This window comes from Vidua chalybeata, chromosome 11, assembly GCF_026979565.1.
Source record: "Vidua chalybeata isolate OUT-0048 chromosome 11, bVidCha1 merged haplotype, whole genome shotgun sequence".
NCBI classification, from domain to species: Eukaryota; Metazoa; Chordata; class Aves; order Passeriformes; family Viduidae; genus Vidua; species Vidua chalybeata.
Genome location: NC_071540.1, coordinates 2,506,035 through 2,519,668, shown reverse-complemented (window position 1 = coordinate 2,519,668; position 13,634 = coordinate 2,506,035). Strand labels below are relative to the sequence as shown.

The window sequence follows — 13,634 nt, the reverse complement described above, 5'->3', positions numbered from 1 at the left end:
GGGTGAAAGTCATAGAGTCTTTCACTCCATTTCACAACTTTCATGACATCTATACATAAAGAGGCCTTTCAAGGATTATTGTTGCTATGAAATATACATTAATTATGATTCACCATTGGTCTATTTGTCATTGCATTAACAACACTGGCTGTATCAGTCTAGAAGAGAAGAAACTAATGTGTTTTTATTTCTAAATAATTACTTTACTTTCTTTCTTTGTTTAGGGATAAAATATAACATGGGATTCCAGCAACCAAAAAAAGTAAGTTTTCAGAAGTACATAAAGAAAATTGTACCCATATTCTGAATATGGAATACAGATAGAGATTACTCAGATAAGGCCACTACGCTGGAGATGAAGCACTGAAAAGGAAAGATGCATCAAAAACTTAGCCATGAAAATGCAAATTTTCATCTTAAAATAGGAATTCGATAAGCTATGCAACTTCAGTTTTATGAGATTTTTTCCTAGAATGGATATTGCTAAAAGATACTGTAAACTTTGCATATATTAATATTCTGTATGAAATCACACTGATCAAATGAAGGCCTTGAGAGGCACTTAAAAACAGGCTAAAGAAAAATTCTGGTGACATTCCCCCATCTAGTGGCAGTCAGGCTGCGCAGGGCTGCCTCTAGCCCACAGAAAAGGGACAGGAGCAAACTGTGCAAAGGAGCAGCCGTGCCCAGCCGTGCCCAGCCGTGCCCAGCCGTGCCCAGCCGTGCCATCGCCTGCCCAGGCAGTGACAGGCATTGACAGCTCCTCTGCAGCCCAGCCCAGCCTTCTGCACCAAGGGTTACACTGACAGATGACATTCAAGTTGCCCAAAAACTCCAGGGTCATCATCGGCGTCATTAAAGGTCCGGAATTCTGGGCAGCCTGAATTTGATAACCTTTAAATATCAGCCATGTCATGAGTAAATAGGATTGAATTACAGCCAGTCTTGTAAAGGGTAATGTTTAGAAATACATCTGGTATTTAGGGAGACAAACATGTTTCTGACTACAGAAGCAACCTCTGAAGGTGAGAGTAGAGTGCAACAATCACTCCCAACAACCGAATAGTGTTTTGCATGACAAATTTTCAGTTGGTTTCCCAGTCTGCACACCACCTTCACTACCAGAGCATCCAATTTGAATTCTGCAAGTGTCCTAAAACCTGTGTTTAATACTGATCTGTTGTGTTCAAGTTTTTTATTGTAATTATAAATATAAGCAAGTCACCTACAAAATACAATTCGATTTTTTTGGTTTTTTGTCACCAATGTTTTTTGTAATAAATCCTGAATCTTTTCTGGGACTTTTTTATTCTCTGACCTTTAACAAGAATGTTACAAGATAAAACCTCCATGACAGAACAAGTTTGTCACCTATTGCATTGCTTTTTTTCAGACAACAAAGACTTATAAAATTGATTCAAATTTAATCTTAAAGAGCACCCTGAAATAGCACGACCCTTCTAATCCCCAGTTGTACACCTTAAAATTCACACAGTATCTTATTTTAAAGCCAGTTCTAAATACTATTGGGGAAACACTGAAAATCAGAAATTTAAATTTAAAATTGTAAGTCCTCTAACTAAATATTTTGGGTCAGCAATAAACATTCTGCAACTACATATGCTCCTCTGCTGAAATACTCCACGGGAGTTCATATGCTACACTGATCCAGGTGACCTCAAAATGGGGATGACACATAGCTAAACTGTGACCAGAACATAATTTTAATCTTAGAGGCATAGACAGGATTTAATTCAGCTACTTTGAAAAGCAGGAAGTAATGGAGCACCCCTGGGCTGTATGCAGGAAGTATTAACAGAGAGATCCCCCAGTGAAAAAGAGCAAGTCCCAGAAAGCCTTTCCCGTAGACCTGCTTTACTTACTCGGGTTTTGGGACCTGATCCCAGCCACAGCTTCATTCCCACCTCCCACTGCTTCTCATTCAGCCTCCATTGCTCTGCTTCCAGGCTCACCTCACTCCAGCCTCCCTTTGGGGTCTCCTTCATGCTGCTCTCACCAAACCCACTTCTTGTGAGCCAAACCTCTGCATTTTCACTGACATCCTTCCTGTTTCCCTCTGCCCACACTTACATCTCACTCCACCTTGCAAACTCCACAAACCTCCCTCCCTTCCCTGTTGGGCTTCACTCTCTGCCAATCTGTCCTCACTGCAAAGATAAATTACTGATGTGGGGGTGGTGGTGGGAAACACACAACCCAAACAAGCAAACCCTTCAGTTTGTGTGACAACAGGGGCAGTCTGGACTAAGTAAGCAAGTCCTCAGAATAGTCAGATACCTCTTTGTAGAAATTTCAACAACATCTAAGACAAAAGTATCTGTCAAGGTCTGAGTACACCACCTAAAATACAGTGATACAGATAAATCCAAATAAGAACTAGAATTTACTGGAAACTTAGATCAGGTTCATCTCTGCCTTTCAGTTTCATGTAAGCACAGAACAAGGGGACAAGAGAAGAGCCCGTACCACAGTGCAGTGCTGAGGGCTCATGACAGCACGTGTTGTTGTACAGTTCTAAAAGTTACCTAAGATCCACGTGAAGTGGTGCAAGCTGCAAGTAGTGACAATCTCTCATTTATTTATCTCTCTAATATCTTTAATCTGTTTTTCCTCAGCAGGATTGTGTTCCCAGCAATAACCAGGATAGAAGATTAAGAAAAAATACTGCAGACAGAGCAGCAACAGTTAAGCAGAGCAATTCATTAGAGCCATCTGAAAGTGTGCCCACCAAGCTTCAAAGCACTGACAGAAGGCAAAGCAGCATCATGTTTGCCATGAAAGATCAACAGAAAGGTGAAGAAATTAATTCCATCAAGCTCCATAAACGCAGGAGGAGGTTTATAATTAAAAAGAGCCCAATTCTGATTTCCATGAACAGCTCCATTCTCAACCTGCCCACACTTAAATATGAGGATAGAAACAACAGCAAGTGGAAAAATCTCTATCAGATCCAAGGAGAAAGGAAGCGGATTATGAGGGAAACTTGTTCAAAATACAAGAGTAATAACAGAAGAATCATCACTCCTTATCACGTGTCTAGAATATTTGTAGAAGACAAATACAGAGTTTTGTACTGTGAAGTCCCAAAAGCTGGCTGCTCCAACTGGAAGCGGGTGCTCATGGTGCTGAACGGGCTGGCCTCCTCCACAAAGGACATCCAGCACAACACCGTGCACTACGGAAACTACTTGAAACGGCTGGATGGGTTTGACCACAAGGGAATTTATCACAGGCTCAGCACTTACACCAAAATGCTATTTATTCGTGAGCCCTTTGAAAAGCTGGTATCTGCATTTCGGGACAAGTTTGAACATCCAAACAACTACTACCACCCGGTCTTTGGAAAAGCCATCATTTCCAGATACCGTGTCAATGCCACCAAAGAAGCACTGAGGACAGGCTCTGGAGTCAAGTTTAAAGAGTTCATTCAGTATCTCCTGGATGTACATAGGCCAGTGGGTATGGATATCCACTGGGATCATGTCAATAGGCTTTGCAGCCCATGTTTAATAGATTACGACTTCGTTGGGAAATTTGAAAGTATGGAAGAAGATGCAAACTTTTTCTTGCACTTAATCGGTGCTCCACAAAATTTAACTTTCCCCAAGTTTAAAGATCGTCACTCCAATGAAGAAAGAACTACCACTAAAATTACACAACAGTATTTTGCACAGCTTTCTCCTTCTCAACGACAGCAAAGCTATGACTTTTACTATATGGATTACTTGATGTTCAACTACTCAAAACCTTTTGAAGATCTATATTGATTTGAGAGCCTGGATATTTCCACAGTCGCATCAGTTGAATTGTGTGACAAATCCAGGTGGCATCTGTTTATATATACTTACCTGTTAGCAAACAATTGGTTGAAGAGCAGGGAAAAACACAAATCAGAATATAAACAGATGTTTACACCTTCACCTTAATTGCCTCCTTTTTCAAATCATATTTTTTTCTATAATTTCTCCACATGAAATGTATGTACATATATGTATAATATGTCAGGGCCCCCAAATAAAGCACAGAATTTTCCAGGCTGGTGTGGCCTGTGTTTGCACTTGGGGGACAGTGTGTTTGAAATGAGGGGAGCACAGCTGGCAATTCTAAAGTGCAGCCAGTATTTCAAGCTCTTTACTGTTCAGAAAATCAGTCTTTAAGTGATGGAGTAGCAAGAAGGAAAATACACTGAGCAATATTTAGTTTGTTGAAATGTGCAAGGCATGAAGCCATACACAGGCCCCATATGTTTGAAGGTGGATGTTGATCACTGATTCCTGATATTCTTAAGTTTGTCAGGGAGAAAAAGTCTAATCAAACTTACACTGTACATAAACACACTGGTGAAAACAACTAATACTTATTGACCATGTGAGAGCAGTATTAAACCAGATGTTGCAATTCAGAGCGAGGATGTGTTCTCCCCTTTCAATATTTCCCTTATGGCATATTCATCTGCAAAAAGATAAAATGCAGGCGAACATTTGCATCTTTATAAGTGTTATTAAAATTCTTTTAATCCTTTGCATTAACATAAATCTCTGGTTTAATCTTCATAGTCACCAGGAATATCAAATCTTTCCATCATAATAACAAGCAAGAATAAATGCCATTTCCTACCCAACAGGGTAATTCTTTTTATTGCTGCAAACAATTTGCACTTGCTTATTTTAGTAACAATTATATCTGACTTAACATGCAAAAAATATTCCAGGTGTTTTAGTTCAATTTCTGAGCTTAAGAGGACTTTCTCATCTCTACCAGAGTATCTTGTGAGAATAAAATACTTGACATTCCACCAGTTACTGTCTCTAATCACAGCATATTCTGATTTGGAAGTGACCCACAAGAATTCTTAAGCCAAACTCTCAAATGAATGGCTCATACAGGAATCAAACCCCCAACCTTGGCATTATCAGCACCATGCTATAACCAACTGAACCAGGCTCAGCTTTGTAAATTTTCACTCAAAATCTGTATACAGAACCCTTGTGTACATGTCATTTATCCACTTGACATGATATTTAAACTGGCCATACTGGAACAAGGATCAAGCTCCATCACAATGCCAAGCCTGGACTCCCCAGTAACTTCTAGAGTTTGTATTTCACAGCCACGTTCCACCACAACTGGCACAGTACAAATGCAAACACCTAAGAAACAATGCTTGTTCTAATCTGTTTCCAGGTTCAGATCCTCATATGGATAGTCTCATGCATCACCAGAATTGGCATTAGAGTTTCCCCAGAAACATCCAGTATTTTTTTTGGGTTTTAAATATTTTAATAGGGAAAAAATGGTTTCAAAATACCTTGTAGTAAAAGCTTCACTGACAAATACTTTACATATCAAGTCTGACATCACATTTTCCATTTATGTTCAGAGAAAAATTGGTTGCATTAGAAAAGTAATGTGGAGCTTGCACCGTTCCATGAAACCAGGTACCCTTCCCTGCCTGCCCATGCTCCTGCCTTTCAAGCACTGCCTTGCTGCTGCAGCAGCCCCCCACCCATCTCACTTTTCCACACACCCAAAGATTGTTGGTCTGCTCACATGACTGCAGAACAGCCTTTGTACTCAAAGCAATGCTCATGCTAGTCCAGCTGGGATCAGCAGTAGCAGGCTGGGGTTTGTCAGCTCACAGTGCCCAGACAACAGCAGGCACAGGCAACAGCCTCAGCCAGCAGGTCACAGACAGCAGCATCCAGGGGAAAACAAGGCACAGGGATCACTTCCTAGTGCAGATGGAGCAGATTCTGACAGTGGTGGGAATTCTTGGAGGGTGGATTGGGTGTGAGGAGTCATAGCCAAGACCACCACTAGGAATTTAAGTGTAGCCATCCTTAGCATTTAATGGTATTTAGTGCTCTGAGAGGTGATGGTGCTCTGATTGATGAACCCGATGGTCTGTAGCTACAGTCACCAACACCAGGAGAGGACATGCTGGATATTGTAGCCCTCTTGGACTTTTTCAGGGTCTGACCCTGCCAGCAGGTCAGGTGCCAGAGCTCGGTGTGCTGCACTTCCACTGGGAGAAGAATCTCAGTTCACCTTGCAGCACAGGGAACACACAGAGTCATGGGTCAGCTCTCTGAGGCTCCCAGGACAAAGCTGGGCATCATCTGCACTCACACCTCTGCTAGCCTGAAAGTGCTTTAAGGGTAAGATTGAGGGACTTAACCCTTCAACTGGATTCACATCAGCTGTGAATCCTAACTCTCCTTCTACCTCCTGCCTCTCCCAGTTCCTTTTCAGCTTAATTTACACATCCACATAAATGGATACAGTCACATTTACATCTGAAAGGCTTGGTACATTCCCAGATCAGCAAGTGCTCACTGTATGAGTGAAAAAAACTTCAGCAATACCAGCAAAAAATTGCACTTCTGATTGTATTGAACGTGTACTTTACATACCACTACCCCCTCCATAGCTATTTTAATTAATTTACAGTAAAAGATAACAACAGGGAAGTTACATTTTTAATGGCAAATGAAGGTGAAGACTTTGACAGGGTTTATTTTGTCTGGGATAACAATCACTCTAAACAAAAACCGATCAATGATTTGCATGTTTATAACAGGTTGTATATGGCACAGTAGTATCTGGTTTACAGTTTCTCAAGGAAGACAGAAGCGCCCTTCTAATACTCACGGGTATATATATATATATATTTTTTTATATATATATATATATATATATATATATATATATATAAAATACTGTCCAGTTGCATTAATTTGGCTCTGTTACTTTCAGCTCCTATTCCCTGCTGAGTAGTGGACACAAGGTAACAAGTGGTTTTAAAAGAATGTTTGTAAAGTTGTATTTTAAAGCCAGAAGAAATGCAATATCTTGAACAAAAAAAAAAAAATCCAAGGCAGCAGGCAAGTAAACTAATATTTTCATGTCAAGCAAAATTTTTACGTAAAAAGCAATAATTTTGACTAGATTGTAGTAAGTGTTCAGATTGCTTATTTCCCTTTGGATTATCTTGTCTTTTTTTCCCACACATATAAAATCTTGGCATTTTCATTTCAACGTAATTTAATTTTTCCAGAGGTGTTCATTCTGAATTCATTCCTATATTTTATCCTTCTCCTCATAGAGAAATATTTCATTTCTTATGGAAAGTGGAAATCAGACTGTACAAAAAAAATCCTGTTTTCAAGCAAACAGTCTAGCTCAGAGGTCAGCCAAGGTAAATATAAGACAAAATAATTTTGTCAATCCAATTGGTTTTTAACTCCAGAGGTAAGGACCCAGCTACAGCAGCCAGAGAAGGTGAGGGGTGAAGGCACACAAACAGCAGAACAGAATCTCCCCCCATACTCCTCAAAGTGATCTAAAGCCTATAGCAGAAAAAGAGACTAACACAGACACAAAAACAAATGGTGTAAACTAATTGTGCACTTCATTATCTGCTTTTGCAGATAATGAAACTGAAGACAGCAATGATATTTTAATTAGGGGATAATTTAAGAATTTGATATTGGGATGCTCTGCAAGTGAAATTCATTGAGATCTAAGCAAAGTCATGTTCTTGAGACCTCCATGTACCCAAAAAAGTCATCCTTGCAATGTGCACAAATTGAGTGATGGTGATTTACTGGGGGTTTTATGCTTTAAATCCCCCCACTGCCACACGTACCTACCACGGCTGACCTCATACCAGAAGTGTCAGTTTATGGGGGCTTATGCCTCCAAAAATAAAGGAATCAAGATATTAAAATGAGTTTTCTTAACTCCTTATGTCCATAACTTTTCAGAATTTCCATGATGGGGTTCAAATGCTTTCTTCCATAACAATCACTAATGTTGGAGCACATCAGACTGCAAAATGTCAAGAGAGAATATGAATTGAGGATAGGAGTTCACTTTTTTTTTGCCACAATTTGGACTCAATGATCTCAGAGGTCTTTTCAAACTTAATCGATTCTGCAATTTGGTTTGCTGATTCACAGCTCATCTTATACAATGATTGAAGTAAAGAGTTTTTAACGTTTTTAAATTGAAGGTACTAAATTCTGATGATTCCCTTCCTCCCCTGCCTCATTTGAGCAACTTACTGAGAAGATTCATTCTTTGGATGATCAAAGAGTATCTTTTTTGAGAGAGAGGGATATACAGAGTAAGGGAGAGGTGCACACATGGACTGCATGCACTGCACTGTCCATGAACCAATCCCATTTTTTGCACTACTTTTCCTGTTTGGGCAACGTTATCACTGACAGCACGAGCACACCTATGACAAATCCATGTACAATTATCTGCTTATATACACCCAGATAGAGTACATAGGAAAAAACCCTATGCAAATGGCATTATACATACTCAGGCACCTACAAACTTGCAAATGCATGGAGGGAGATATAATGCCAAAATATTCATTAGAAAATGAGTTCAATGTATATAAAACATCTGCATTGGTTTTACATAGCTGTTTCTAGTGTCTTTATACAACACTACAAATTAATTTGTCAGGCCAACTCGACTGTGAGTTGAGTTCCACATTCCACATTCCCAGGAATGAACAGATAAAAAGGGAACTTTCTTTTCTGATGTTTCTCTTAACCATGGTTGCTTTCTTGATACAAGTTGCTGACATTGAGATAAAGGATGTTCTTTTCCTACCCCCAACAATAAATCACAGAGGTAGCTGGGCATATTTGGAATAGATTGTATAAATCCCAGCCTCACCATTTCAACTTCACTGACTCTGGAACACATCTGCATGCAGCACCAGTTTGTTTTCAGAGCACAACATGAGAGGCAAGGCTGAGCACAACCTGTTTGAGCTGATACTGCTTCAAGGGATGATTGTCAGGTTGGCATTGTTATGTGTGGGAATTTCAAAGCCTCAGCATGCACCTGCACGCTCCTGAATAATGACTTGGGAAGTGTCCCAAGCTTCATATGGCAAGATGCATGTAATTTTTGTCCAAAGACAACAGTTACTTAAGAAGGACCAGCAATTTTCTCAGCTTCTTTCTCTGGAACCTCACAGGCAAGTCTGTAAACAAGCATCTCTAATGTCTTCCAGCATGATACTGCTGTAAAAAATGCACCAGAGTCAAGAACAGGACACTTTTTTCCATTAGCTACGCTAATGACAACTGATACTTACCAGTGGTAAGTCACTTTTTTCCAAAATTTCTCAGAACTATCCATTCAAACAGAGGTGCCCAGAATTAAACATGCAGTAAAGATTCACAATGGATTTGAGTTTTGAGAATGGCAGGCACTCACATTCAATTTAATCTTGGAATATGTTGAAGCATTATCCACAGTGCATCACTTGAGCAGTAAGGGCAAGACAGCCCAGAACTGACACAGGAGAGGAAGACAGACATGACTACGCCTTGCTCACTGCCATCAAACAATTTCAGTAATATTTTATAAAGCAATTGACTCAGTTAGTTGTGACTCATGCTAGAGAATAAGAATGATTGCTTTGCCACAAGTCTAAGAGAAAGACTTCACCTTGTAAAAATATTTTCTGGTCTGGTTTAAGGAAGAACTCCAAATATTTAGTTTAAAATGACATTTTGGGAAGTCCTATGCATACACACACCTTAGTGCACAACTAACTTGCACCTAGCAAGGAGCATATGTACATAACACCTTCTATGTGGATAAATCTTTGAAGAGTCATTTTCCAGGCAGTTTGTGCCACAGTGACTTTTACACAAGTAGACAAATAAGCTTGTTCAAATTCTGCCACCTGTGGCCATTTTTGCCACAAACTTTTTTTTTTTTTTTAAACTGAAGACACATTTATCAGAATTGCAGCAGAGGTCAAGTTTTCCATTATGCACCTACTTTGCATGAGACCCAAATTCTGTTTAAATTCAACAATTAAAGCAGTGCTGGCCCTGTGTTTCACATTCAGCTTTATGGGATCTCTATGGGCGATCATTTCTAATAGTGTTCTCTTTTTTTCATGGAACTTAAAATTACACTGTCAAGTTAGGGAAAATGAAAGAGGCTTTCACAATCCAACTTTTCCACAGTATTCTCCAATCTGGGAATTCTGTCCAGATTTATTTTCACTTAATATAGGAAATTTCCTCTCAACATATCCAAACATAAGCATGTCACAAGCTGCAAAAGGTGTTAAGATTATGTTCAGGCAGAGAGAGCAGCAGCACGGGAAGCAGTGGCCCGAGGCAACTGCACTGAGAGCTTGTCCCAATCCATTAAACACCAGTGGAGGTGGCTTCTTTCTCAAGAAAGGAAAGCTCCAGGCTACAGTTCACCTTCAGATTCATAGATACGGACTAACATACATTATGATCACAAGTAAAAGTTCTTTTATCTTTGTTTTAAGTGTGTATCCAGTCAGTATAACCATGTGCCATGATGGAGCCTCAGAGAAGTCATGTGAAGTCATGCCAGCCCACACACAGATCCCTCACTGAAATCCATTGGACACAGGTTTAGCTGTCTGTTCTGTAAAATGTCACACAGCTGACCTGTTTCCACAGCATTCATTTACAATACTCCTACACCTAGCAGCAGCCAGGTGTGCTAACACTTAGGGCAGGTAACTGGGAGCTTTGGCCTACAATTTGCCTGGTATCTGACTGGTTTGGGTCTCATCTAGAATTGCTCCACTTATCTTTCCCATCTCTGGTGAGGAGGAAAATGCAGGAATGGTATAATATTTAGTGTTTTACACTGCATTTTATTTACTGATCTCAAATTCATTTAATTCATCTATTGCAAAATATAATGGAAAGGAGTTTTCCTCATCAATGTTACCAGAATATTGTGTTCCTATTAATACTAGGGAAAAAAAACAACCAAAACAAAAACCCCAAAACAAACAAAAAAACCAACAACAACAACAAAACCACATATAACCCAAAACCAAAACAAGACAAAAAAAACCCCAACCAACCAAAAGAAAACCAACACCACTACCACTACAGCCCAGGTAACCTGCCCAATAAAATAGACAATGTGATAGAGCAAGCAGCTGCAATATTTATATTGTCTCACATTATATTTCTCCACTGAAATCCATAAAGACATGAATCCTGCTCAAGTGACACACTGTGTACTCATCAAGGTGATACTGTCTTTATAAATCAGGCACACAGTGACCATTTCAGGCACTGTGGAAAACACAGCAGACATAATATGAGATGGGCTATGAATCTGACAATTTACCCATGTTTATCCTTGAAAAAAGGGGGTTTGTTTTTATTATCTAAAATAAATCTCAGAACTTCATTAGATCATCCACCAAAATTGAATGTCAGGTTTATATTACAGTCTACAAAGCTCACAGCAGCTGGTAATGATAAAACACGTTTTACCTTGGAGCTCTTTCATAGTGAGTTTCAAAATTGACCACTCAGAATAAAAAGCTAAGCCTGCCATACTTGACTAAAACATACAGCTTATGAACACTCCAGAATGAACATGTGCAGAAGTAAAATCAATTTTAGAAAAATTCAGAAGATAAAAGGGTTGATAGTTGATTTATCCCTTGTCTCCCCTATTACAAGGAGCTACTTCTCCCCCACAATTCACTGCTTTAAACGATGAGAAATAAGTAATACCCAGAATTATAATAAAGACTGGCTTCAAACACATTTTCCCACTTTCTACCTTCAGCTCAGAAACCTCTTTCCTTGCAGCTATACCTGACAAGCAAAGTGCTCTGTGGTAACACCTTCCAAAATTCTGAGCTCCCCAGTCCCACTGGCTTTGAAGGCATTGATTTGCCTGTTTCTGCAGTAAAAGGAAGTTCTGACACAGCTATCGGAGTCACTGACTTTGTACCAACCTGGGAGTGTCCAAACCTTAAAAGTATCTGGCACCTCTTTTCTTGTCTTCAAATCAGATTTTATGTTGTAGCCTTGCAGAATGGTTTCAAACCAAATGAGTTTGTTTCTCAGATATCAAAATCTCCTTTTCCTCTTGAAACCTCTATAAAGGGAGATGGGGCTGGGGAGAAACTACACTGTCTGGTTTTAAATGGCCTGAATCTTCTCAGAATTCTTAAATGCTCCTGCATTTAACACTACCTGCACTAACACCTACCTTTTGCAGGTTTAGCATGTGGCATAAATGTCAAACAATGCAAAACAGACAGGTCTGCTAGTTTTGAAAATCTAAGTCAGTGTGGATTCACAATCTCCCTGACAGCAACCAAAACTTGCAGGTACACTCAGCCTCACTAATCCAAATCTGTGGAAGAAATGCTAATACAAATCCAAGTAGATACATCCACACTTCAGTTCTGCCTTCATTGACTGTTTGATTGGTAATTAAGGCATATATTTGGTTCCAGAGATGTAGAAAAAAAACCCAAATCCCAAAGGAAGCAGTCGAATCTGAGCCCAAGGTTATTAATCATACTGCCTCTAATTGTATATAAAGTATCTTTACTCCCTCAAAAATGTTTTTTTAAAATATTATGGGATTTAAATATGTCACAATATTCTGGATATCTTGATTAGATCTGCTTTAATATACTGCCTCCGAATAATTCGTAATTTATTTAACAGAAATGAAGAACTCTTACTAATCATTAAGATTAAGCAGAATTTTTAGCCTGACTAGACTAGCAACAAAAGTTGATAAGGGGATTTTTTTTTCTTAAACAGTGCTTTTTACTGTCTTCTTGTAATTAAAGTTTCAACCAAAGTCCCATTAGGCTTATAGTGATCCCCCCTGTGAATCAGACAGACCCTCAAGTCTTCAAGTTTCCAGAGTAAAGTCTCATTGGTGACTAGCATCTGGGAAGGGTTTGACTAAATCCAGTGAAAACTCACTAAGATTAAAAGCCTAAAGAATTTTGCTCCTCATGGACATTTAAAATACTTTCTACATCATTCCCCTGACCTAGCCAGATCACATGTCCTCACAAAGCAACCCACGGGTTCCTTCAGCCTGCTTTCCCCTGCAGTCAGCCCTGTACAGGTGCCAATTTCAGGGCAGGCAGCCAAAGTATGGTAAAGCTCACTATAAATACCTTCAGGATTAGGGCACAAAAATCAGCCCAATAAACATCAGGGGGGACAGAACCTGTGCCAAGAAGAAAGGCAAGGGAGGGGAAGGGGAAGGGGAAGGGAAGGGGAAGGGGAAGGGGAAGGGGAAGGGGAAGGGGAAGGGGAAGGGGAAGGGGAAGGCTACACAGAATCCCTGAAGAGAGGAAGAACTGGCTTGGGAGAAGTAGTGCAGGATCTGCCCAAGGTAGAACACACCAACTACACACTGCAGCTGGGCCAGGACAGGTCCTGAAGTGAAAGTGCTTTGTAAGTATTCCTCACACCTACAGAAGCTGAAGGAGGGACATTCTTCTTTTTTTTCTGGCTTCCATGCCCCTTACATCTTTGTAGTCCTTCCACAAGTGTCCCAACTTTGGAAAAAGCCACCACATCGCTCCGCTGGCAAGAGCAGTTCCAAATTTCCTTTCCAAACTATGGTAATATGTGTTCTCCAGAGGGCTTCATCCATTTATCACCTTCTGATCCTGGCTGTCACAGTTTCTCTTCTATGTTACCCTTACACTTCCTATAAGAATCCCCCCCTCAGTCTTTCCCCCTTCCCTCAATCATTGTGCCAGATTGTAAGACCCAGGCTTTCAGACTCTTTACTTC

The 13,634-nt window shown here is 39.9% G+C and overlaps 1 protein-coding gene and 1 long non-coding RNA gene across 8 annotated transcripts in view; one reads left to right on the top strand and one right to left on the bottom strand.

Annotated features, from left to right (window-relative positions):
- The window catches only part of CHST8 (carbohydrate sulfotransferase 8), a 182,999-nt gene extending 178,946 nt beyond the window's left edge, over positions 1–4,053 (top strand). For 4 of the 5 annotated variants that reach the window (XM_053952652.1, XM_053952651.1, XM_053952649.1 and 1 more), the window contains 2 exons: positions 225–262; positions 2,637–4,053. In XM_053952652.1, coding sequence (XP_053808627.1) covers positions 225–262; positions 2,637–3,788 — 1,190 coding nt within the window. In that variant the 3' untranslated portion in view covers positions 3,789–4,053. The remainder of the gene's footprint in view (positions 1–224; positions 263–2,636) is intronic. The other variant, XM_053952653.1, reaches the window with a different exon arrangement.
- LOC128793462 (uncharacterized) overlaps positions 1–13,634 on the bottom strand; it is a 41,785-nt gene that overhangs the window by 11,651 nt on the left and 16,500 nt on the right. The window lies entirely within an intron of this gene.